Source organism: Acomys russatus, chromosome 5 (assembly GCF_903995435.1).
Source record: "Acomys russatus chromosome 5, mAcoRus1.1, whole genome shotgun sequence".
NCBI lineage: Eukaryota > Metazoa > Chordata > Mammalia > Rodentia > Muridae > Acomys > Acomys russatus.
Genome location: NC_067141.1, coordinates 3,327,477 through 3,354,084, shown reverse-complemented (window position 1 = coordinate 3,354,084; position 26,608 = coordinate 3,327,477). Strand labels below are relative to the sequence as shown.

General features: G+C 47.2%; 1 protein-coding gene across 1 annotated transcript in view; it reads right to left on the bottom strand.

Annotated features, from left to right (window-relative positions):
- Nucleotides 1–3,508: 3,508 nt before the first annotated feature.
- Nucleotides 3,509–26,608, bottom strand: part of Cacng3 (calcium voltage-gated channel auxiliary subunit gamma 3) — a 99,064-nt gene continuing 75,964 nt past the window's right edge. Inside the window, exons 2-4 of the mRNA XM_051145190.1 lie at nt 17,977–18,060; nt 10,565–10,705; nt 3,509–4,257 (exon numbers count right to left, since the gene is read on the bottom strand). Coding sequence (XP_051001147.1) covers nt 3,746–4,257; nt 10,565–10,705; nt 17,977–18,060 — 737 coding nt within the window. The 3' untranslated portion in view covers nt 3,509–3,745. The remainder of the gene's footprint in view (nt 4,258–10,564; nt 10,706–17,976; nt 18,061–26,608) is intronic.

The window sequence follows — 26,608 nt, the reverse complement described above, 5'->3', positions numbered from 1 at the left end:
GACTACGGCCTGGGGGTGCTCGTAGTCAGCTGAGCAGTCTTCAGTAGAGGTCTTCTGAGGCCTCTGGTGCTGAACCTTTGCTGGGAACAGCCTGGATGTCACAAAGGGTCCTTCCAGGAGCAAGGGGCCCATCTCTCTCCTCCATCTCTCTGGCCTTTCCATAATGGCTTTATATTGATGTTCTGGGCCAGCACCCAGCTCGTGGACCACTGGTACAGATTCTCCAATCTTGATTAGCTCCTGGTTCCTAGGGTAGCCTGGAGCTGGGGCTTCCTCCTCACAGTGTCTGTCACCTACCTGCTAGATTACTAGATCCTTTCATCCCCAGGGGTGTCTGCAGCCCCCGCATAGAGGGAGATGGTCCTCTGTCACAGCATCGCATCACCAAGTGAAACTGGTTCCTCCTTCTCTTTCTTGTTCCTTAAGCCAAGAGAAGAGGTAGCTTCCCGAGCTAGACTCTCTTTACCACTCCCAACACTTGGTGACATGCTTTTGATAAAGGGTGGCTGCAGCAACAGCTAAAAGATATCACCACCATTATTATTATTATTATTATTATTATTATTATTATTATTATTATTATTATTATTAACTTTCCAGTTGCCATTTGCTTATTTGAATTAATTCCCCTTTCCTCTTTCTAGTAAATAAACTATATACAACCACTTTCCTCCTCCTAATAGATAAAGTATGTAGAATTGCCTTCCAAAATCTGTTTATGGAAAGAAAAACTGAGTTTATTTAAAGAAAAAGTAGGTATGTAATTGTGTTGTAGGCCTAGGAACCATCTTATTAAGCTAGAGCTGGGGTTGGCTGAGGCTTGAGAAATGCTGATAGAGTAGGGAATCCTAATCCGTGTCGGAAGGCTTGCATACAAAGGAGACTCTGCTTGTTAGCATCTAAGATGCCTCCCACACCTTGAGTCTCTATTTCCTCACCCACTTAAATGGAGAAAGCGATTTCTAGAACATGAGGGTGCTTTGATGATTAAAAAGACAATTGAAGATGCATGTCAGCTGCATACAACAGCTGCTAAGCATTAAGTAAAAGGAATCGTTTCCAGCGTGCACTATTTTGAACACTTATTTATTCACTGGGGATGGGGGTGCATATGCACGTGGAAGCCAGAACTCAGCTTGCAATAGTTGTGCTCGCCTTTACCAAGTAGGTCCTGGGATCAAACTCGGGGTGCCAGGCTTGGTGGCAAGCACTTTTACTTGCTAAGCCAGTTCCCCATACCACCCCACCCACAGTGCTCACTTTATAGAGAAATTCAGAGTCGGGTCCTGAGTGGTTGAGACTTTCATCACACCACAGGAATGGATCTTGGCCAGTCACTTACCCTCTCTTGCTTTAGTTGGCTCATTGGTCCATAATGATATTAGCAACATCGTCTTTATGGGGCTCCTGGGAGGACCAGCTTCTTTCTTTTTAAACAAGTATATGACCCTGGATGACTGGGCTGCCAAGAAGGAGCACTTAGAACAGTGGCCCTGCCTCCCACTGGGGCTGAATCCTAGGTGTGTAAGTTCCGTGGATACCTGCCAAAACACCCCATGACACTACTGTTGAGGAGGGGGCATACCACTCATGCTTTTAAAATTTAAACAGTCATTCAGCTGTCTCCTCTTAAAGGCCCCAGAGCCCGTATAAGAACACTCTTCCCTCCCTTCATATAGAGTCACTTCCATTGGCTTTTACAGTGTTTTCTACGGACAGTATATTATATCATGGCCCCTTCAAATTTATACGTTAAAACCTTAAATCCCGGTGTGATGGTTCATGAAAGTGAACCCTTAGGAAGGCCCTCAGGGTTCATAAGGTTGTGAGTATGCCCTCCCACCCACCCCAGGAGGTCATTAGTAGATTATAAGAATAAAAGAATTACTTCCCCTCCCACTATATGAGAACACAGCAGGAAGTCAGCTGTCTACAAGCCAAGATGAGGGCTTTTGCCTGGAGACATGTACACAGGCACCTTGACCTTGAGTGTCTCAGCCTCTGGAGCAGGGGGTGACCTTGAGTGTCTCAGCCTCTGGAGCAGGGGGTGACCTTGAATGTCCCAGCCTCTGGAGCAGGAGGTGACCTTGAGTGTCTCAGCCTCTGGAGCAGGGGGTGACCTTGAGTGTCTCAGCCTCTGGAGCAGGGGGTGACCTTGCGTGTCTCAGCCTCTGGAGCAGGGGGTGACCTTGAGTGTCTCAACCTCTGGAGCAGGGGTTCTCAGCCTTCCTAGTGCTGCGACCCTTTAATACGAGTCCTCAGGTTGTGGTGACCCCCAGCCATAAAATTATTTTTCTGCTACTTCCTAACTGTAATTTCACTACTGCTATGAGTCATAATGTAAATATATGATGTGCAGGGTATCTGATATGTGACCCCAGTGAAAGGGTTGTTTGACCCCCCCAAAAAGGTCATGGCCTAGAGCTTTGAGAAATAAAGTCGGCTATTTAAGCTACCTAGATTAAGGTATTTTGTTATGGCAAGTACTGGTCACTAATACAATTCTCACCCTACCTAGAATCCATGTATAATGTAAAATAAAGTAATCTATTCATCTATCTATCTATCTATCTATCTATCTATCTATCTATCTATCTATCATCTATCTACTTGCCTATCTGATTCCTGCACTGGGGATTTTGATAGAGTCCTCACCTAGCACACACAATTCTCAGCACCATATAAAAACTAGATCTGGTGCTGTATGCCTGTAGCATTGGAACCTAGGAGGTGGAAAAAGGAAGACTGGGAAGATCAAAGTCATTGTCAGCCACACAGCAAGTTTGAGGCCGCTTAAGCAACATGAGACCCTGTCTCAAAACTACACAAAAATACTCGCACAATTCTTTATAAATTACTAATCATTATAATACAGACGTGTTTAACCTCATAGTTCTACTTCAGATGAGGAGACTGAGGTTTGAAGGTTGACAGCTTTGAATGTCAGAGTCAGAACTTGGGGGGCAAGCGTCCACCAAACTCCCTGAGAAGCCTCCAGGGGTTCAAGTGGCACGAAAGGCTACAGAGAAGATCTCGCTGGTCTCAGTGAAAGACGGAAATCATTCCTGATAGCTAGAGAGAAAAAGAGAGAAGAGTGGTTTCTAAGAGAAACACGAGCCAGGCTGGTGGTGGGAGAGCACATTTGTGTAGGAAGTACTCAGAAAACAAAGCCAAACGCCTCCAGCGGCACTGGTTACAAGGCAAAGACCTTTAATAACACGAGTGCTTATTACATTAGCTGCTTCGGGGCACTGACATCCTTGATTTCTGGTCATGTTTTTCTAACACTTAAAGGTGAATGCCTCTCCCGGGGCCGCCTGTGTGGTGGGTTTCCCCGAGAGTTTGTGTGGGTGGACAATGGGAACAGCTATGCATACAACTGATGGGGATTTGGAAATTCCCCCACTGCTACGACTGCACCTTCGGCTTTGAGTCAGTCCTTTCCCGAGGAGGGAAGAAATGCCATGGTCCTTCCAGCAAAGAAGGAAAACAAAAAGGAAAACACCTGGTACAGATACACAGAGAGGGGGGTAACACTGAGGGACGAGCGAGAAAAGTTGGGGGAGGTGGATGGGTTAAAGGGCTGAGGGATGAGGGACCGATGTGGAGGGGGCTGAGTCCATTTGGTTTCGTTCTTTGTAAAAAGTGATACCATCACGAGGACCATGCCATGCAACCTTAGAGACATCTGTGTACACTTCCCCCAAGGCTGTGCTGGGCGGCGGGGCAGAGGTCAGAGGTCAGCTCAGACAGGCGTGGTACGTCTGTTGGCCGGATTGTTATGCAGCGACTCCTTGAACTCTTTGGGCGTGGAATTGTGGAACTGTAGAAACCCATGGTCCCGGTCAGAGTTGAGAAGGGTCCCCATGGTGAGCTTAGAGGGGTCCCGGGAGAGGGTGAACATGGAGATGTCAGTGGAAGGGATGGTGTGGAAGCCTTTGCTGATGGGAGACAGGTCTCGAGACCTAGGCTCAGTGGAGCGAGAACTGGACCGTCTTCGGAATCTATACCTGTAGGGTGGTAGGCGGGCAAACGTAGACTTCTTCAGGAGCTCCGAGTGGGATCTGGCACGCAACTGCTGATGTTTCTCGATGTAGATGTGCACGGCGACCACGCCCACAATTTCCGCGATGATGAAAGAGAAGGCTCCAAAATAAAAGGACCAGCCGTAGGAGTAGCTCTTTTTAGAGTCCCTCTGCCCGGGGTCTCCAGCATTGGCTGATATATAAACTATGATGCCGATGATGTTGCTCAGCCCTGAGAGAAAGGGGGGAGGGCGGGGGGGGGGGGAGGAAGAAAACACGCATTCTATAAACCCTCAGAGGCAACGGCCATTTTTAGTGTTGGAATACTGACAGAACATGTGGAAGTAACGCGGAGAGGAGGCAATGGGTTGTGGCCAGGAAATCCCACAGCGGAGCTCTTCCTGCAAGGCTTGTCTGTTGGGAAATGAGTTCTGATGCTCAGTCCTGGGCAGGACACCATCGGCTAAAGAAGACATCGTCTACTCTCAGCAAGTCCTATAGAACCCAGACTGCATTTGTTTCCCCCTTGAAGTAACCCGTTCCGCCACCACTTAATCTTGGACACCAACTCACAAGGATGGCGACATGAACAAGATGTGGGGCCCTGACCTTGACTTTCTCCCCAGCAGTTGGAGAGACTGACATGTAAATGTAACTAGAGCACAATACAACACGGACCCTATCAGTGAGGCCTATGAGATGACTCAGGAGCAAAGGGGAGAGAGAGGGAGGGAGAGAGAGAAACAGAGAGAGACAGAGACAGAGAGAGAGACACACACAGAGAGACAGACAGACAGACAGACACACACACCTGTAGACAGAGCCAGAGAGAGGTGCACACACACACACACCACGATGAGAGAGGAGGAGAGAGAGCGAGAGAGAAGAGAGAGATGAAAGAGAGAGAGAGACAGACAGACAGACAGACAGACAGACAGAGACAGAGAGAGAGAGGCACATGCACACACAGAGACAGAGAGAGGCACACACACACACACACACACACACACAGAGAGAGAGACAGACAGAGACAGAGACAGAGAGAGAGAGGCACACGCACACACAGAGACAGAGATAGGCACACAGAGAGAGAGAGAGAGACAGACAGACAGACAGACAGAGAGAGAGAGGCACACGCACACACAGAGACAGAGAGAGGCACACACACACACACACAGAGAGAGAGAGAGAGAGAGAGAGAGAGAGAGAGACAGACAGACAGACAGACAGACAGAGACAGAGAGAGAGAGGCACATGCACACACAGAGACAGAGAGAGGCACACACAGAGAGAGAGAGAGAGAGACAGACAGACAGACAGACAGACAGAGAGAGAGAGGCACACGCACACACAGAGACAGAGAGAGGCACACACACACACACACACACACACACACACACACACACACACAGAGAGAGAGAGAGAGAGAGAGAGAGAGAGAGAGAGAGAGAGAGAGAGAGAAGAATCTTGCTTAGGAGTCCAGGTGGTTTTTGAGCAGGATCCAGACAGCTGACAGGAGAGGTAAGGCTGTGTGTGAGCTATGAAGTGTGGGAGAAGGGACAGAGAATTGACTCTCGAGGGTACAGCTTCGATGCTGGTGGCATTGTAAGCAGCAAACAGGGCCAGCTAGGAAGTAGAGTAGGGCATGTCCAGATACATGAGGTTGGAAATGCTGATGAGAGAGCAGAGGACACACACAGGGTGGAGCTGTGGTCAGAAGGTGAATAAAGCCCTGGAAGAAGGAAGATGACTTGTTTCTCTTTGTTTTGGCAGGGAGGGGGGGACTGCCTGATGCTGTGAATGGAACCCAGAGCTTTGAATGTACTAGGCAGTGCTCTACCACTGAGCTACACCCATGACCTCCAAGTCTTCTGTTTTCTGCACAGAATAAGACACACTTTAGTTCAGCTGTTGTGGCGCACCAGCAATTAACCTTGACGATTCACTCCCATGACTTGATTATCAACTTGATTATCAGCCTGAATTTTAGTGATGCCATCTAATAGGCTGGCAGCGGGTGGGGTGGGGTGGAGGACCCAGTCACAGGGCACATGCAAACTCCACTCTGAGTTAGTGTGTCTGTTGCCATGGTCCCTGGGCAGCAGACAACAGCTTCTTCAACCTTTCAACATGGACTCAACATCAGATCTTACGGACCAGGACTGTAGAGGTGTCCAGCTCCTTGGACTGGGCAACCCAGGGGCTTTTTGCTCTTCTACCATGCAAACACAGACAGTTGCTGGATTACTTACCTCTCTGTTGTGTAAGCTAACCCAATGCCGGCTATGTTTCAATGGAGAGTCTTGGCTTATTAATGTACCCGTCTCCCTCAGGCGTCAACAGACTACACTGGGAACAGCCAGTTGCTAACTGTTTAGGAGAAGAGTTGACTCCCTAGGCAATGTGATTGGGGCAGTGCTTGGGGTCCGTTCATCTCCTGTTGACTGACTAACAATACTTCTTTATGTCAGGGGCTCAGGCTTGCTGCCAACAATGATTGAGGGGACTGGTGTACCAACTGGCATCTCCTTGCCTCCAAATTCTCAGTACCTGTCCAGTGGCACTATATGGAGTCTGTCCCTCTTGGCAGGCCCAGCACCAGCTACTGAGTACCCTTTCCAGGTGCCTTCCTGTTGGGTCCCTTCCTCCACTCCTCAAATGCCCTGCACTTCTCAAGATATCCCCAAAGCTGTACAACTGCAGGGTTATCTTAAAGTCCTGCCTAGAGGCTGCAGAAACAACTCGCAGCTTTTTCAGAGGATTGTCTTGTGGCTGATAACTGCCTGTAACCCCAGCTGTACAGGATCACACATCCTCTTCTGGCCTCTGCAGGCACCCACTCTCTAATACACATAAATAAAAATAAAATAAACCTTAAAATATAAAACAAAGCTTTGCCAAGCAGAGTTGCTTCGGTGCCACCATTCTGATTGGCTGGTGCACATGTGTGAGGTCTTACAAATATTTTGCATATGACTCTGGTCCTACTGCATGTAGGATTTGCTCCTAGTAGGGGAGGGACAAGTTCTGCCACTACACCATGTTCTGTACTGGCCTTTCCTGGCACAGGCTTTCCTCAGGTAGGCTGCTCGTTTGAGATACCTCTAATATGGGAGATGACAGATCAGGAGATGACAGATCTGGCTCTGTCATGCTACAATGACCCCCCCCCCCACCACCACCCAGGATAAAAAAACGGCTTCTCTTCCCCAAGTGTCAATTTGCCTGGATGATTAGTGGAAGACACATTCTTTTATATTAAAATGAACATGGATATAATAAGAAGGAGAAAGCAGAATTCACATGAATTTTTCAGTTAAATGGGAAACTGACTTCAAAGGCATTTCAGCTCTCTGATGCTTCTACTGATGCCCTGGGTGCCCAGGGCCATGTTCTCACTCTCTCCTCTGACAGCAGAGAAATGTGGGTGACAACGTTTAGAAAGTTCCAGAAAATAGGGCTTTTCTGGGGGTGGGGGGAACGGTAGGAAAGTTCACAGAGATGCTCAAATGTCAAACTGGATTGAAGAGGCAGGAAGCCAAGCAAGCTATCAGTCATTCACAGGGCACTTATTTTGGACTGGACACTGGATGGCATCTTTAGTGATTTGGTTTGTTTATTTTACGGTGCTGGTGCTGGTACCCAGGGCTTCAAGCATGCTAGGCAAGCGCAGTGCCGCTTCGCTACAAGCTCCTAGCTCCACAATTTTTCCTTCAGAGAATGACCGCGTATTCCCTTTTATAGACAGGGAAGCAATGTGAGTTAGTAAGTTTCCATGTCAGCGTAAGCTAGGAAATTAACAAAGTCGAATTTGAGCCCAAGACTCTTAGCCACAGTGGTTTGAGATTTCAGTAAAGAGGCTCTCGGGGACACTTGATCATCCCTACTGCTCCAGATTCTAGCCCAGAGCTTGACCCAAGGCAAGAACACAGGATGTGTTTGTTGAATGAATGAATGAATGATTTGATGTATGCATTAAGCACACAAAACATGTAACACTCACTTTGTGTTGAGTCACACCAGGTTATAGCCACGGATCTAGGCTCAGTAATGTGTACCAATTCATCTACTCCTTTAAGCAACCTCCAGAGTCAGGATCATCATGACTCAGACCTTTTTAGGTGGGGAAACTGAGGCACAGAGCAGTTTAGTGACTTGTCTGCTGTGGTACAATGAGAACACAGTGCAGGGAAGACTAACATTGGGGAGGCCTGGCTTCAGAGCTCGTGCATTCGGACCTTGTGATCAGGCCCAGGACACAGTCAGTGCTCAAAAAAAGGCTGTACCGATCGTCTAAACCCTTAGCACATAAAGGGCCTTGAACAGCGTGAGGTCTTCCAATATTGTCATTTTATAGGTGGAAATTTAAGGCTCTTGGGGCTCCAGAGGGAGAGTAACAAGATTACTCTCCAGAGGGGTCTTAGCCTAACAAGTATCCCCTCAAGGCTCTCATGGTCCCCTGCATCTAACCTACCTGTCATCCCTCACAATACTCCCATGCAAAGAAAGTAGATGGTGACACTCTCCCTTGACAATCCCCCAGGGGGACAAAATAATGATCTTATCTCATTCTTTGTGAACTGTCACGTCAGTGCAACACTGCTGTGGATTCTCTAGGTTGGTCAGCCAGAGTAAGGACAGGGCTCCCAGTGGGAGGAACAGTCCCCAAAGCCTGTTAAGCCAGTTAGCACCTGTCACCACAGAGTGTGGTCAGAAGCCACAGTTACTTCCATGTGACCTCATCTCCCCAGGGTAAGGGCACGATGTACTTTGTGGTCTGTAACTGGAATGGCTCTATGAGGGTCTGAGTGGATGCTGTCTCTTACTCACACTGCAGAAAGTGTAATAGTGGGGGAAGGAGCCAGTGCAAGGTCTGGTAGGGGACCAAGATGCTGGGCTCCATGCTTGGCAAAATCTTGTTGCTGCTTTTCCAATAGTAGAAAATAGCATCATGATTTGCATGCCTAGTATCCTTTTTACGGGCTTTGTGAAGTGGGAATCATTGCTCTTTGCCATGGTGGAGGTGAGAAAGCCAAGATACCAGGAGGTCGGTGATGGCTCCCAAGGCCAAAAAGGTGGAGCCAGAACTCAGATTTCAAAATGTCACTTATCTGTAGACAATGTTAGCCTGGAAATAGTGCAAGGACACTATAGAAAGAAGCAACTAACATGCTTTAAATGACCTTGGTACAGTTTATTATGATTCTTCTATTTTATTGTTTATTAAGATCTTACTATATCTAATATATAAGTTATACTTTCATATGTGTGTTTTTACAGAGTCAGTACAGTGTGTATAGATTTGGTTCTATTCTTTGGCTTCAGAGTCCACTAGGATTCTTGGAAAGTACCCCTTGTGGGGAAGAGAGGACCAACAAACAGCAAAGTTTGAAGTTCACTACCAAAGCCGTCTTCTTCCACCCCTGCTATGACCAAAGCCATCTTCTTCTACCCCTGCTATGATGGTTAATAATAATTCCCAACTTGACTGCATCTAGAATCTTCTAGGAGGAAAGCCTGAGCATGTCTGGGAGGGACTTCCCAGGCTGTTTTGATTAAGGTGGAAGACCGACCCCAAGTGTGGATGACCCCACCCCATGATCTGGGGGGCCTGAATTGAGTATCAGCTCATCTCTCTCTGCTTCCTGACTGCGGTCACGATGTGATCAGCTGCCTCATGTTCCTGTTGCTTTCTTCACCAATGTGGACTGGGCCCTCAAACTGTGAGCCAAGAGAGACCCTTTCTCCCTTAGGCAGCTTTTGTCAGCCGTTTTGTTGCATCAATGAGAAAAGGGATGAGTAAACTTTCCTTGTTCCTTGCTTTCCTAAAGCCTTTTATCCAGTTGTCATTGACCTGCCTGGAGCGGGGACTGATGGGAAGAGATGGCAAAGACATGAAAGGAAACACAGAAGAAGGAGAGGAAGATGAGGAGATCGGAGGAGGTGGGTGAAAGAAGTTTCTGAAGATGGTGTCTTATCTCCTGGTCACCTCTCACTTTCTCCTGCTCAGAACCCCTGTGGACGGATGACCAGGTCTTCCTCAAAAACATCTGGGAGTATTGCCTTTGCCTCCTCCTGAGCTGCTTGGGAGATACAGGGACTTGAATGCTTGAAATGTTGTGAACAGCAGTTGATTGGCAAGCAAGTGTCTCCAACCCCTTTTTAACCCTTCTCCTTCTCTCTGTCCCCTCTGTCCCTCTTCCCTCTTTCTCTTGTCTTCTCTCTTCTCTCTGCTTCTTCCCTGTCTCTCCTTAGAGTTTCACCATGCAAACCAGGCTGGCCTGGAATTAGTGGCTCAGCCTGCATAGTGTTGGTTTTCTAGGCGTGCACCGCCATGCTTGGCTGTCTCTTTGTCTCATAGATGCTGACATCTTGTTCCCTCCATGTGTTCCTCCTGTGGCAGCCTTAGCTAGAGTCTGGGCCTTTTGTTGTCTAATAGCATCTTCAGCTATACACAAGTTGGGCGTTCACCGTCGGTGTGGCTCTCTGGCTTTGGTTTGTTGTCTGGGGAGATCGCCAGGGTTAGGGAAGATGCTCACCTGCAGAGACAAAGAAGATGCCCGCACTGAGGATAACACTGTGCCTGCTGCGGTGGAACTCGCTGGCAGCTACACAGAGGCCCCCGAAGAAGAGCAGAGTGACGCTGAGGATGGGGAATACACTGGAGGCCCTCACAGCCCCTGTGGAGAGAAGGAGAGAAGCTTTCATTTAAGCTCCAGCCATGCCTGGGACTCACCTGCTGTGGTTGTGGAGTGTCTACAAACCAAACACTGCAGAACTGAAGAACAGTGCACATTGCATAAGGAGGTAAGGCCAGGACCAGACACTCAGGGGCACAAGCCCTTTCTAGAGGCCGACCTCTTGAAAGTCTAAGCAATTTTTACAGTAGTGTGCACTGTAAAATATGTCTAGGGACTTGGAGCCCAGAATCACACAGGACCTCACTTTCAGCCAGCCCTCATTTTCTTAGCTCCCTCCTCCCCACACTTCCTGGGGTTGAATGTCAATCCTCTGCTGCCTCAGCCTACTAAACGGGTCACCCTTCATCTCTGATGTGGGCCTGGGAGTGAACACAGGCAAAACCAGACTTAGTTGCAAGCCCCAGGTCCTTGGGTGGGGTTTCACTTACTCTGAGGGTGTCCCTGTGTCCAACAGAGGGCAATATCAAACAATAATTAAAATCAAACAATGGCAACCAAAACCTGACCATGATAGGAGAGGGAGGGTAGATTTAAAATCTTTTGGGTCTGTAATTTGAGCCTGGAACCCAGGATCTTCATTTTACAGTGGGATCTGCAAATTATATAGGCAGTCTTGAATGCAGGCATTCCTGTCAGCCCATTTGCAGCTCATCAAAATGCAGAATCTTAAACACCTGTATTTGCATAGTAAAGAGTCTGGCAGTACCCATTCAAAACCCATTTAGTCACAAAATGATTAAATGAATTTATGTATTCACTCAAGAAATATTTACGAAGCGCCTACTAGATGCCAGGCATCCTGCCAGGTGCTGGGGAGACAGCAGCAGAAACACTTATGGACCATAAAGGCACTGTCCTTGGGAGGAGGGATGCTGATCAGAAGACCCCTGAATACCTGGCTGTGAACCTGGTGGCTTCCTGGACCCTGCAGAAGCCTGAAATCCCCATGGTAGGAGTCAGGATGACCCTAGCCAGGATGAGGGTGCAACTTCTAATGGGTTGGGTCTTGATGAACCTTAGGACACTGGAAGTGCTACAGATGCAGCAGGCACTCCCTACATGGATGGACAGAGCCTTGGCCACAGTGCACCACAGAGTGTTGGCCACTCCCTGCAATGGACAGGCTGACCATGACGGTGGCTGATGTACACCATGGTTTAGGATGATGTACATCGTGGCTTAGGAATAGGCCCAAAGAGTATGTGTTAAACAAGGCTTTGCTGAGCATGTATTGCTTTCAAAACCACTGTAGGGTTTGCAAATCCCAAGACAAAATGGCCTAAGTCAGGGACTGGCTGTATTTTCTGCCATTGGTGGGGGATGGGAGGGCAAGTTGGACCACTCTGTATTTCACATTACAGAAAGGAGTAAGAGCCTCGGTATAGCTAATGGTTGGCTTGTTCTGGGCCAGTCTGCACACATGCATTACTAATGGGTTGTTTGTCCTAACTCTCCAGCCCGGCTAACATCTGGAGGAGTGCAGAGAGCTGACGGCTAAGTGTCTGGGTCCAGATGTCCAGAAAGATGAAAACAGAAGGTGGGATAGACATTCCATGAATGTTGTGACTACCTGACCAGAAAGCCAGCTTGCATACTGGTGATGGGTTGTCTCGTTCTCAGTAACAGCGCTGGCCTGAGAAGAGGCGTGAAGGTGAGGTTAAGAGTGTAACCTGCAGTCTTCCCTGGCCCTCTGAGTAAAGCTCGCCTTAAATATTCATAATAGTCAGAACAAGTGTTGCTCCAGTTGCAGTGTAGCGAAGCCTGGATATAGAACTTGAGTGGATTCTGTGCTCATCCATATATGAAAAAACCACAGGCCCTATCCACATGGTTTTCATGCTCCAGTAGAGACCACAGGCAGGGCCTGCCGCATAGTTTGCAGGGCCTTGTGCAAAGTAAAAATATGAGGTGTCTTGTTACACAATTAAAATTTCAAGATGGTGACAGCAGTGCAGTGATGGCGACCTTCCCCTGGGTTGGGCCCTGAGTGATTGACAAGACTGCAGGTATCCCGGCTTGGACTAGTGCAGTGAACCGTGGAAGGTAAGTGATGGAATTCAGGGCGTATTTTCTATGTGGAAGCTCCTATATGGCTGTGAGAAGAAGATACATGAACAACTGCCATGCTTGCTCTCAGTGTAGGGTGAATGGTGGCATCTTACTGTGGCCCACCAGCCAGAGGAGCAGGATAGGGGTGGGATGGGCAGGGGACAGGCTCATGTGGGCCATGAGAGGTTCAGAGTTGAGTTAACGTCCCTCACAGTCACATGACTTAGCTCCAGCCACTTCTGCTGTTCAGATCTAAAAAACTGTTTCTAGGATGCTGTGACTCGTTTGGGTTGGTTGGTTGCGTGCTTGGGGATGGTAAGGGAGGGACGAGGTGGGGCACAGAGGAAGAGATAGGGACTTCTGTATTTGTTTCGAGATGTCTCAGGCTGGAGGCTTGGGCAGTCTGTGGTCATTGATAGCTGTTTCCTTCCCGTTCCTTTGCTACCACAGTAACATTTTAGGAGGGCTTTTAAACAGCCTGAAAAGCTGGTTGAAAGAAGAGTGGCATAGGGGAGGGTATCCTGGGCCCTGGGAGGACCAGAGTATTCTATCAGCCCCCTCGGAGCTTGTGGCTTGCCCTAGCTGTCTTTGCTACTGCCCTGGATTGTGTTGGGGGGCCTCAGAGAATGGTAACCTGAATATATAGTGCTTGTTTTTGTTTTGTTTTGTTTTGGCTTTTTTTTTTTTTTTTTTTTTTTTTTTTTTTTTTACATGCTGAGTAATTTGATTTAAAGTAAATGAAAAAAGCTTTTAAAAAGCAGGCTCAGTGTCAAGGTCCATCTGACCTTGTGTCATTCTCACCAGCATAACTTCATGGCCTCGTTTCAAGTGCTAGCAGAGGTTTTCTGTGACCTTCTCTTATCTGCCTGAGGTCTGGACTCACCAAAGAGGAAGCAATTACCCGAGTCCCTTCCCCGAGTTCCCATCGCCTAAGCTCATTTCACAGGGCCAGGCAGTGTGCCGTCACACCTGGATAGACTTCTGCCTGTCACCCATGGCTGCCTCTGCTTCCACTCCACAGAGAATCACTGACAACCCGTTGTGTGTCTTGGTGTCAGAGTTTGTTCCGGCCCACTGCGTGTCTAATAGGCCCGCTGGGTCTGAAGGAAAGCTATTTACTTCCTCGTTCTCTCCTTCCCCTATGGAATAAAGGAATCTGTAGGTTTCTAAGTCATGTTAGGTGGGCGCTCATGCTCTGCTGACCTTCCAACATGAAGTGATTTGCTCCCCCTCTTCCACACCCACACATTTGTAAGCCTCTTCCCCAACTGAGTGTGTTTATTGCTAGTTCATTCCAATAAAGCTTCAGAAGGTGCAGTGGGGTTGAGGGGAGGGGTTCCCTTTTACCTCAATACACGAAGGAGGTAGAGAGGTCATCATCAGAGTGTGGGGTGTGGCTTACTGGGTCCAGCCTTGGGAGCAATTCATCAAATAATTCCTAAAAAATTGCCATGTTTGATGCGTGGGTTCCCAGATGGATGCTCGGGCTGAACCCACAAAAATCTGTGTATGTGTTTATGTTTGGTAGTCAGAGGATGATTTGTAGGAGTCAGTTTTCTCTTTCTACCGTGTGGGTTCTGGGATGGTGCTGAGGCCAGGTTTGGAGGCAGGTGCCTTTAATCTTTGAGCCAGCGGTTCTCAGGCTGTAGGTCAAGACCCCTTTGGGAGTCCCATAGCAGACATCCTACATAGCAGATATTTGCATTGTGATTCATAATAGTAGCAAAATTACAGTTATGAAATAGCAACAAAACAATTTTATGGTTGGGGGGTCACCATAACATTTAAGGGTCTCACAGTGTTAGGAAGGTTGAGAACTCAGAGTCTGAGCCATCTCGCCAGTCTGAGAATTAACCTTTAACGAGACCGTTTGCATTGTGAGTTGGCAGGGTTTGCTTGAATATTCAACGTAATGAGTTTATTTGATTAAAAGAATTTTTTAATTAAAAAAATGATTAACCTTTGAAATGTGCCCCAAGGACATGCTCCCAACACTGGAAGTGGTAAGGTTGATTATAAAAGCGTATATTTGGACTGGCCTGGTGGCGTAGGCCTGTTATGCATTCTAACAAGGAGGCTAAAGCATAGCACAAGTTTAAGGCCTGATTGGATTACAAGGTTAGTCAAGGCCAGCCAGGGTGAATTAATGAGATCCCATCACACACACACACACACACACACATACACACACACACACACACACACACACAGAGAGAGAGAGAGAGAGAGAGAGAGAGAGAGAGAGAGAGAGAGAGAGAGAGAGAGAGAGAGAGAAAATAAAAAAGAGAAAAAAGGTAAAGGCTGGAGACAGCTCCGTGGCAGAGGGTACACACATATGCCACAGAAGTGTATTTGAAACATGTGAGTATCGCTATGTGTGGAAGAAGGGCCATTAGCGAGACCAGAAAGGTAGCAGGTCTTCAAAGCCTGCTTGTTCCAGAGTGTTCCTAAGACAGGAGGAAACTGAGCTTCCTCTGGCCAAATGGCGGGGGGAATGAACTGTTAACTGCAACCCACACCTCAGAGATGCCTCTGCCTCCTGTAAAGCTGTCTCAGACTAGGAGTAAACATTGACCAATTAGAATTGCCCTCATTTGCATGGTAGATAATTCAGGGCAGGGCATTGGGCATTGGACTTCTTACCATATCCTATCCAAATAAATGAGGGTAGCTCCAAATAAGGACCCCAACCCCACTCCAAGCAGCCCAGCATCTTATGTAGGCAATTGTTCTTACTGTCACGCCTGCAGCATACTAAACAAACTTGTCATTTTTCTACTCTGGTCTAAAGAGTGTCGTGTGTGTGTGTGTGTGTGTGTGTGTGTGTGTGTGTGTGTGTGTGTGCGCGCGCATGTGCGCACGCGTGTGCGATGTTCCTAATGGTGAGGCGGTTTCCAACATGACACAGTAGCAACTTGGCAACCCTGTTGGTGGCCAGCCTTTCCCCTGCCCACAAGCAAGATTTAAATAGGTCTGCAAACCTTGGCCACAGCCATCTTCCTTTTCCACATCTGCTACCCAAGCTCTGAGGGACTGAGTTCAGGTCTTGAGAGTCAGAGGTAAGCTGATTTGACTGTAGTGTCATCATTGGCCATAGAGTTGGACTTTGCTGCCCTTTATACTATGTTATGGGAAGTCTTCCATTGATATGACCTAGGCCTTACTTGTGAGTCTTCTACGCTGCTACGGGTTAACTGTGGCCCTCAACGTTCCTGTGCTGGGGACTTAATCTAAAAGTCTGCTCATGGCATCTGTAGCATGGCTTCTGGGAGGTCACTGGAATCAGATGACTTCAAAGGGTTGGGCTTCGATGTAGCTGTTGGTGGCTTTAAGGAGAGGGAGGGAAACTAGAGCTGACAGATTTGCTTGTCTTTCTATATGGTGTCCTCTGCCACATGAGATGATGCAGCTAGAAAGCCCTTGCCATTGGTTTGGCGGACACCAGCACCATGCTCGTGGGCTTCCTAGCTTCCAAAACTGTTAACCAAAGAAGCTTCTCTTCTGTATGAATTACACGGACTCAGGTTCGCCATCATGGCAGCAGAGAGGGATAGGACTAAGATGCAGGGGTTTAAATGGCAGCGGGCCCTCAAAGTCTAAGAATGTAAGTGGAGAAAGCAGGCTGAGCCGCAGAGTTCCTTCATCACCCTCTAAGCGCCTATTACGGATGTGATATGACCAGCTCACTTCCCTAGGATGATGGACTGTCACTTGAGCTGTGAGCTAAGGTAAATCCTTCTTGCCCGAACTGCTTTTGAATCAGGGTATCTCATTACGGCTGCAGGAAAAGAGACTCTAAAGACCGAGCTCTAAAACTCCTGGCAGGAAACCCGAATGCTACCGTGAAGCTGCTGCTCCGGAAGGAGGGAGAAGATGGTCAGAAAACCAACCAAGCTCTCCGAGGAATTTAAAACCCCTTTTATGAGTTGTGGCGTGAAAGCCACAGTTCTGATTAGTCTCCCTTAGGGCAGGTATAAAACAGCGTCTTCCAAGTAGGAAAGGGAAACAAACAATGAGCATTCTGGGAAAATTCCATTGGTATTGACTTTAAAGGCATGGTCCTTTGAGGGAGTCCTGTTCACACGCCATCCCTCACACTTTAGATTTTTCTCCCTCCCTCCAGCCCACCTCTTTCTTCCCTCCTACTTCCCCTCTCCTGTTCCCCGACCACCACTCCCAATGCAGATTGAACTCTAAGGACATATTCCACCCCCTTTGGCCCCAAGATAGTTGATCTCTGAGTCACAAAACCTGAATAAGACAATTTCTTGGAAGTTTAATTTATAACCTCAGTATTTTTAAAAAAAATCACCTTAAACCTAACATTCCTAAATAGCAAATTGGGAAACACTTTGGGATTTCCCTTGTGCTTGAACTTGAAATGACACTGGCATCCTAGGCCAAGCTTCCGGTGCCTGGACCAGTGTGAGGCCTATCTGTATCCGACACTGCTTTTTCTAATCCCATGTGACAGGCCAGAGCTGACACACACCACCTCATGATTGCCTGTTTGGTCCAGGGCTGAGTGTAATATACATTCTTTTATTTAATTTTTGTGACCTTGTCAGACTGAGGACATTAAAATTTCCATTTTAAAACAGATGAAGAAAGTTCAGAGATTGAAGTATTTTGCCTCAGGACTAACGTCACTAGGAAGAGACCAAATAGGGTTAAAGCTTGGGCCATTACATCCCAGCCCCACATTGCACTGGCTCTAGAGTGCTGTGCTTGGAACAGCCCATGACATACCCAGGTTATTGACCTTGGAAAATTCCTGCAGAGACACTTCCCTGTCCCAGTAGGGTTGGAACTGCAGAGACGTGAAAGGAGAAGTGATCTTTGGCTTGTATTTATCATGCCAGGCCTTGCCCTTGGGGACCTCACCCATTAGCACCTTACCCGTTACCACTTTGCCCATTAGCACCTCAACTCACCACTGGGAAGGTGAAAACTGTACTAAGTTGAAGAAAATTCCTTAGATTTTCTTCTAAGGAGACTAAAAAGAACCTTTGAATTCTTTGTTTCCTTTCTATTTCTAGCTCATCGAAATAAAAGAAACTTCAACATCAGAGCCTTGGGAAAAGTATGTCTATACTTTGAGGTGGATAATGAGGAACCTCACACTCATAGGTAAGTAGGTGACGGCAGGGGGCCCTCTGCTTCCTCCCAGGGAGGGAGACAGGAAGGGTAGGGGAACTTACGTAGAAGATATTCTGCTGTATCCTGTTCATAGTCTGCGTCTTCTGGGAAGTGATCAATTTTCTTGCACACACCTCGGAAAGCCCCTGTGAAAAAAGACACAGCCTTGAGACAGGGGAGAGTGTTACTGGGACCCAGGCTGGGTCTGCAGTTCCATGCTGCATATACTTCCCTGCTCATCAGAAGCTGTGCACAGAGGCCCAACAGCTGATGCAGTAGGTGCAAAACAGAGACCAGCTGCTGTAGCTTGGATCTTGAATGTCCTTGGGAGGCCCATGCCTTAAAAGATAGACCTGGGGCCGAGAGTAGAGTTCAGTCACACACAGACACACACACAGACACACAGACAAAACCCTTTCTGCCATGGCCAGGAGGGGCTAGGACTTTTAAGCCCAGAGTGAGGAAGCTAGGTCATTGGGTGCACGACTTAGAAGGTGATTTTAGGAGTGAGGCCCTTGTCTTTCTGTTTTCTTTTTACCATGAAGAAAGCAGCATTGCGCTCCTATATTCTACCCAACACGAACCACCCATGTTCTGTATTAGGCAAAGCCCCAAACAGCGGAACCAATTAACCATGCCCTGAAATCTCAGAATCAATGTCCTCCAATACATTTCTTTTCATTAAGAGTTGATTTTTGCCAGGCATTGGGGTACACACTGGTGGCTCCAACTACACGGGAGGTGGAAACAGTAAGGATGCAGGTTCAAATCCTATCTGGAATATGTGACAAGTTCAAGGACCACTTGGAAAACTGAGCAAGACCTTCCATCAAATTAAGAATAGAAAGTAAGGGGAGGGAGGGAGCTCAGTAGTAGAGTACTTGCTTAACACACACAGACACACACACACACACACACGTTTGTCCTGGGTACTTGTCACAGTGACCCACAGCTAACATATCAATGAAGACAACAGATAATAAATAGATACAATAAAAACTAAGAGGCTGAAATCTGCTGCTTTTGATATTGCATGTTCAGATATTGCTTGCTGTTGCTCTCTTCCCTAGTGAGATCACAGTCTTATTCTCCCCACCCCACCCCACTCCAAGCCCCATCCCCCACCCCGCCAGTGTGGCTCACTCCTATCCACAGAGAAACTGTCAGCATTTTGCTTGCTTTCTTTCTCCAGCATAAACTTGACTCAACTCATTGTGTGTGTTTGTTAATCATTGCGGGTGTTTATTAACTAGCCAATTAACCAATCTCTGGGGCAGTTAATGACTCTGTCAGTTCTTATAAATGACAAACAGTATTCAGAATGTCTCACAGCACAGCATGAAATTATGCTCGTGTTTCCTCTTCCCTGTCTGCAAAGACAGAGGAGGGGAGCTGAGGGGCAGTGTAGTGGAGAGCAAAGGAGGGAGGTGAGGAATCAGACAGAGCCTGGCTTGCTTCTCAGGGAGGTCACTGTAAAATGAGAAAGGGCCATCTATGAAATATATATGCATATATAATTCTTATGAAGGTTTGGCATATAACCGTAATAGCTGCCAGTTATTGTCTCTGGGGTGGAAAGATGGCTTAGAGGGCAAAGCACTCACTGCTAATTGTGAGGAGTTCAGATCCCCAGCAACCACATACAAAGCTGAGTATGGTGATGGTGATGGTGGTGGTGGTGATGGTGGTGGTGGTGGTGATGGTGGTGGTGGTGGTGGTGGTGATGGTGGTGGTGGTGGTGGTGATGGTGATGGTGGTGGTGGTGGTGGTGGTCATGGTGGTCGTGGTGGTGGTAGTGATGGTGATGGTGGTGGTGGTGATGGTGATGGTGGTGGTGGTGATGGTGGTGGTGGTGGTGGTGATGGTGGTGGTGATGGTGATGGTGGTGGTGGTGGTGGTGATGGTGATGGTGGTGGTGATGGTGGTGGTGGTGGTGGTGATGGTGGTGGTGATGGTGATGGTGGTGGTGGTGATGGTGATGGTGGTGGTGGTGGTGGTCGTGATGGTGATGGTGGTAGTGGTGATGGTGGTGGTGGTGGTGGTATGGTGATGGTGGTGGTGGTGGTGGTGGTGGTGGTGGTAGTGATGGTGATGGTGGTGGTGGTGGTGGTGATGGTGGTGGTGGTGGTGGTGGTGGTGATGATGGTGATGGTGATGATGATGTCTGCCTGTAATGAAAGTACTGGGAGGAAGAGACAGGAACATCCCTGAGGCTTGGTGAACTCCTAGTTTAGTGAGAGATGTTGTCTCAAGAAGTAGGGTGGAGGACTGGCAGACGGGCACATTATATTAGCCACATAATTTCTTTTTTTAAAAAAATCTTAAAATATATTTTATTAATTTATTTATATTACATCTAAATTGTTATCCCATCCCTGTATCCTCCCATTCCTCCCTCCCATTTTCCCCTTACTCCCTTCCCCTATGACTGTGACTGAGGGGGACCTCTTCCTCCTGTATATGTTCATAGGGTATCAAGTCTCTTCTTAGCCACACAATTTCAATGATCTGCATTTAATTTCCAGAACCCACATAAAGGTAGAAGGAGAGACTAGACTTCACTAAGTTGTCCTCAGGCCTCTGTACACGCTCTGTGGTATTCAAGTAAGTGTGCACACGTATGCAGATGCATGCTTGGACATACACACTAATTAAAAAGCAAAGGTTGGCTGGGCATGCTGTTCTATGCCTTTAATCTCAGCACTCCAAAAGCAGAATCAGGCAGATCTCTGTGAATCTGAGGCCATCTTGCTCTACATAGTTAGTTCCAGGCCAGGATAGCTAGCAATACATAGTGGTACCCTGTCTCAAAAAAAGAAAAGAAATGAAATGAAGAAGTAATTGAAGAAGCCACTCAACATTGACCACTGGCCTCCGCACCCATAAACGTGTGCACACATGCACACTCACACACTAACATGAAAGTGTTTCCAGTGGGCCAAGCACAAGGATGGAGCCCACCGCCCTGTGAGGCAAGGCTGTTAATACTGACATTTCTGATGAAGCACCAAGGATCACAAAGGCATCCTAGCAGGTGAGGAGCCACCTTTAGACTATGAATACCCTCCATTGTTGTGCCTACTGTTCTTGCTCCTATGATTATCTTGTAATGCGAAGGGTGCTATCTATTTAACTCCTTACTGCTCATGATTGGAAGTAGGCCCCAAGACAGCAGCACTTCACAGTAATTGTGATGAGATATGTAGACCACCTCTTTGGTTCTGATTCTTTGCAAAGTGTAGATTCAGATCCAAAGAAGGAGCCAGGGGAGAGGACTCAAAGAAATTCTTGGAAGAAAAACTAACCATAACATGTCTCCTAACTTTGAAAAAATAAAAAGATGCTAATTTTACTCAATTGTATTTCAGAGCTTCATTCTCGTGTTCCTGTTTATTGAGTGTGTATTGTCTTAACGTGTGCCTGAAAGACCCACGCATCAGTCTTCAGGGAGATGGAATCACGGGGCTCTGCATTTATTGGAGGATTAATCCTCTCATGGTTTATAGCTGAACAGACTTCATAGGGGCTCTGGACCTGGTAAGAGATGGGGTACAGTTGGAGGAAGTGAGTCTTTGGACATATGTGTGCCTGAAGGCTGCTGTACCTTGTCCTCAGCCCCATCCCTCTCTCTTCTTGTCCATAGCAACCAATGTACTATAAAATGAATAACCTTCTCTGCCATCACACTGCCTCATCGCAAGCTTACTGAAAGCAGTGGGTCCAGCTGGTGGCATACTGGAGCCTTTGAACTGTGAGCCAAAGGGAACACAGGGCTCAAGCATCTCGTCTCAGCAATGGCTAGCAAGCTGGCACTGGATCCAGGGAGACGGCTCAGTGGGTAAAGTGCTTGCTACACAAATGTAGAGCCCTGAGCTTATTTCTCTAGCACCCATGGAAAAAAATCAAGGGTGGCATCATGTATCTGTCACCTTAGTGCTAGGGTGAGGGCAGATCCTAGGCCTTGTTGGTCATCTGGGCTGGCAAGCTCGGACTCACTGAGAGACGCTGGCTCAAAAATGAGCTGACACACACACACACACACACACACACACACACACACACCAACACAAATTGGCTGGATAATTTCATAATAAGCACACCTGTTGCACACTTACTATATCCCATGGACCACTTTACACATCTTATATGCTTCCTACTCTAGAGCTCTCAAAGCACATTGTTTTGTGATCCATTGTACAGGCAAAGCAAGCTGAAGATTAGAAAATTTAGCCAACGACATGGCAAATACACTGTCACTCTGGTGTACTGTCTCATGGATTCTGAAGCTGAAAGTCCTAAGCACTGTCGTGACTCTCCATTCCTTCAGTGGTCTTAGAAGTGGGAGCACAGTGCTTTGGCCCATGACTGAGTTTTGGGGTCATCCCTGTCTATCAACAGTGGCAGTGGGGTGTACAAGCAGCTTCCCCACAAGCTTTGCTTCTTCCATGAAATAGGCTGGCGGCCACTGGGTAGAGCAAGGGGCTTGGAGGGTGACCTCACGTCACTGTAAACTGTTTTATATATTTCAGAGAAGATTTCACAGGAAAAAATTCAGGGGGAGGCAGAATGTGGACTCTCCTAAAACAGACCACCCAGGGTCACTCTGGGGCTTAGTGCAGGGATGCCTGCATTTGACACGGTACAGGCTGCTTTAATGATTAAGGCAGCAAAAGACGGGACCGGGAATCATTAACACCAGTGGCTCCTGAAACACACTAGCCAGGTTTTCAGTGTGTACAAGTGTGTGTGCGTGTGCATGTGTGCTCTCATGTGAGTGCAAGTGAACCTGCACATGCATGTATGTGTATTCTCAATTACTGTCCACTTTACAGAAAAGATTTTATTTTATTTTATTTTAAAAAAAGTTACGTGTCTGTATGTGGGTCTAGGGAGATGGCTCAGTGGATAAAGTGCTTGCTGCACAAATGGAAAAGATTCTGCTGAGCTCCCCATGGTCCAATAACTTCTGCCCTCTAAGGGGAAAAGTGTAAATTAAAAGAAGTTTGGACTTGCATAGGGTGTAGGGTATATGAGTGTATGTGTGTGCGTGTGTGTGTATGTGTGTGCTCCTGTGTGTGTATGCACCTGTGTGAGTATGTGGTGTGTGTGTGCGTGTGTGTTGTGCTCCTGTGTGTGTATGCACCTGTGTGAGTATGTGGGGTGTGTGTGTGTGTATGTGTGTATATATGTGTGTGCTCCTGTGTGTGTATGCACCTGTGTGAGCATGTGTGTATGTATGTGTCTGCTCCTGTGTGTGTGTGCATGCACCTGTATGTGTGTTGTGTGTTGTGTGTGTGTGTGTGTGTGTGTGTGTGCTTGTGTATGCCTATGTGAAATCCAGAGAAGAATATCAGGTGTCCTAGTCTCCACCTTATTCCCTTCAGACAGGATTTGGCACTGACCCTGGACCCAGGCTGGAGGCCAGCAAGCCCCAGTGACCTCCCTGTATCTGCTGTCCCCTCAGCACTGGGTGACAGGTGCATGTGGCCATGCTGAGTCCTGTGTGTGTGATGGGGACTCACCTGGGGCTCCTCAGGCATATGCAGCAGGTCCTCTTACCTGCTGGTCCATCTCCCTGGCCCAGTGAGCCTTTCAGAAACTTGAGTCAAAAACTGTTTTGTGTGGTGATTTTTGTTCATTTGCTTTCTTTTAACCTGTATCGTTTAGTTGCCCATTGTTCTCTATTAAAAATTAGATATGTTTGCTGCTATTTAAAACTGAGCGTATTTCACATGAAAATCATATTGTCACCTCATTAGTTGTGTGACACCCAATCTCTGTAGTCAGACATCAACAGCATTCTTTAGCCTGGGCAGGAGTTCACCAGTTGGCCAGAACCCCCAGTTGCCCTGATTTCCCTATGTCTTTGCAGACATATAAATCCTACTGTCTCTGAATGAAACATAGTAATAGGCCTGTCTTTGGAGACACGTCTTGGTATCAATGGTGTCAACCATTCACTAGTCATAGTTCTCGGTGATTTGCCTCTCCGGCCTTCAGGGAGCTGAAAGGAGTGACGCCACAGAGCTGTTCTGCACTTGAACTGGTGCAGTCACAGGTTCTTCAGCACCCAGGGCTGCTCTCAGCACCCTCCTCACACAACTTTCAATCAGGCAAATGCAGAAAGCAGTTAGTACACTTCCTGGCACGCAGTAAGGACTCAATAAATCAGACCAATTACTATCATTGGTTTTGGTAAATATTTTAGGATGAAAAGAGACAGATTGGTGACATGGTGTGATTTTCAAAAGCAAAGCATTATGAAAGGGAAGGGTGTTGAGGATTTCCCCAAGGAAGACTCCCCACACTGATCGTGACGCTGTTGGCACCCTGAGTCAAGTGCTTGTTGTAAAGTGAACTTGGCCATGTGCATCAGCAGCATACTGCTAGCTCCCAGAAATAACTCCCAGCTAACATTTTTATATCCCTTCCATGCTTTTTTATCCTCCTGTGCTTCACACAAGATGATTCAACAGGGCTGGGATCATATATTCTTTACTTACATTTTCTTATGAATATTTCCCTCATATTAGAAAAAAACTTTGAAACTTTCACCATGTAGTCAGGCTGGCCTTGAACTTGTGATCCTCCTGCCTCAGCCTTCTGAGTGCTAGAATTACAGGTATGTGCTTTAAAAACCATTGGTGTTAAGAATAAAGGTATTTTAAGGAGAGACACCTGTATTCCTCCTTTTAGTTATGAGACTATTGAGACAATGGACCCCGAGAAAATGGAATTGGCATGAGTCTCCTGCTAGGAGAAGGACAAGGCTGGACATTGGTGCCAGCAGAGGAGGACGTTGTCTCCTTAAAAGAGTTTGTCCACTTCTGGTAAGTTGTGAGACTACCTGGCAGGAGAGCCTGGAGCTGACGCAGGATAGGTCAGTGGTGGTGGGGACTATGTTTTGACCAGGCTGCTCAGATATGCAGATCTTATCCTCCTGTTAAGCCTAAAGCTCTTGTCAGGGCCCCAGAGGCAGACTGGGGAGGGCCATTGGACCTCTTCTGGATAGTTCTTTCTCTGTTTTGTACTATTATTTGTCTCTGTAATGGCCTATTGAGTACAGCTGGCCGAGCATAGCTTGTTAAGACTGCTTGCCTGGGCTCTGAGTCTTACCAGCCCTGGCAATACTACCATGCACAGTACTGTATTAATAAGTCTTTTTTAAAAAAAGAAAGAAAAAGGCTGGATGTGGTTTATTGACATGCTGCAGACAAGTGGAACCTAGAGAGCTTTTGAAAAAACATTCAGATTGTCAGGGAACAAACTCAAATGCTCGGCTTCAAGCAGAGGCAGAGGCAGAAGTGCTGCAAGGGGGGTGAGGTGAACACAGAGGAGGGCTATGGTTGTTGGTCTGGGCCTGATCTGGTGGCTGAGGGTGAGAGGTAAGGGGACTCCAGTACCCAGGCAGCTGGAGGACCTGGGGTGTGAGATCCAGCAGACCACAGGCTCCTGGGAAGAACATTGGAATGGAAGGGAGAGATTTATTGAGGTGGTGAGGTCTCGTGGTAGAGACTGGCTGTATGGAGATTAATGTTTCAATCTGGGAAGAGAAGGTTACTCCAGTAGTTTGACTTTGGCTGAGACAGTGGAATTGGTCCCTTCATGGAAGGAAGACCGTCTTCTCAGACCATCACACCTCTTAAAGGGCAGATCCCGGAAGCAGTCCCACTAAAGTCAAGAACGGGAGAAGCATGCTTGTCACGGTCTCTGTTAGTTACCACAGCTCCATGGGCTCCACTCAGCACAAAGACCGAGCTATGATCAATGTGGGAAAATAGAATAAAGGCACCATTTCTCCAAGGTGACAGAAGTGGTCTATTCAGAAAGCTGAAAGCAATTTTCTCAGGAAAAAAGTTAGAATGAATGAATGAAAGGGCTCAGAAAGGTGTTTTTAAAAAAAAAAAAAAAAAAAAAAACAAGATATTAAGCCATTCAACAAAGCTATAATAATTAAGTCCTTGTGGTACTCACATTGAGAAATTATTAGAACAATTCTTAAATGCATAAAATGTCCTAAAAGTAAGCAGCCTATTATGTCATATTTAGATAATCTCTGTTAAATTAAAATAACATATGTGACATATGGTTCAAACAGTATAGAAAGGATTCAGCGTAAGCAACCTCACACACACCAAAAATGATCTCCCTGGTAACTCAGTGAAAATGATCTTTGTTAACTGAATGCTGAGCGAAATCCTAAGTTGAAATCTGAAGGGTAATGAGAAGCTAATCAGAGGGGGTGGTTTCTTCCAGCAGAGGGGTATCTGGTGCACTGAGGACATTATCCAAGAGGGAAAGCTTGCCTGGGAGTTCAGAGTCACTGCGGGTGATATGGGGTCAGCGGAGGGTGGTCTTCAGAGGAGACCGAGAGTGCATGGGTGAGAGAGAATGAGAGAGGTAGTGGAATCTGGGGAGGGGCTGTGTATGAGAACTGGGCTACAAAGATTGGTGTCAGGTTCTGAAGATTCCCTGGTGGTCAAGACAGAAAGGATGCTGGTCCCCAGACCTGACATCCTCAGTGACAATCTTTAGACCTGTCACAGTGTGAACAAGATGACTGTATTTTGATAAATGGGCACGGCAGTCAAGCTGCTTTCTGCACACACATCCTTTTACTTGTAGATTTGTGCAGTGCCCACCCCTCACTTCAGAAGCAGTGGACAGTGGTTAACGCTGAGACACACAACTAGT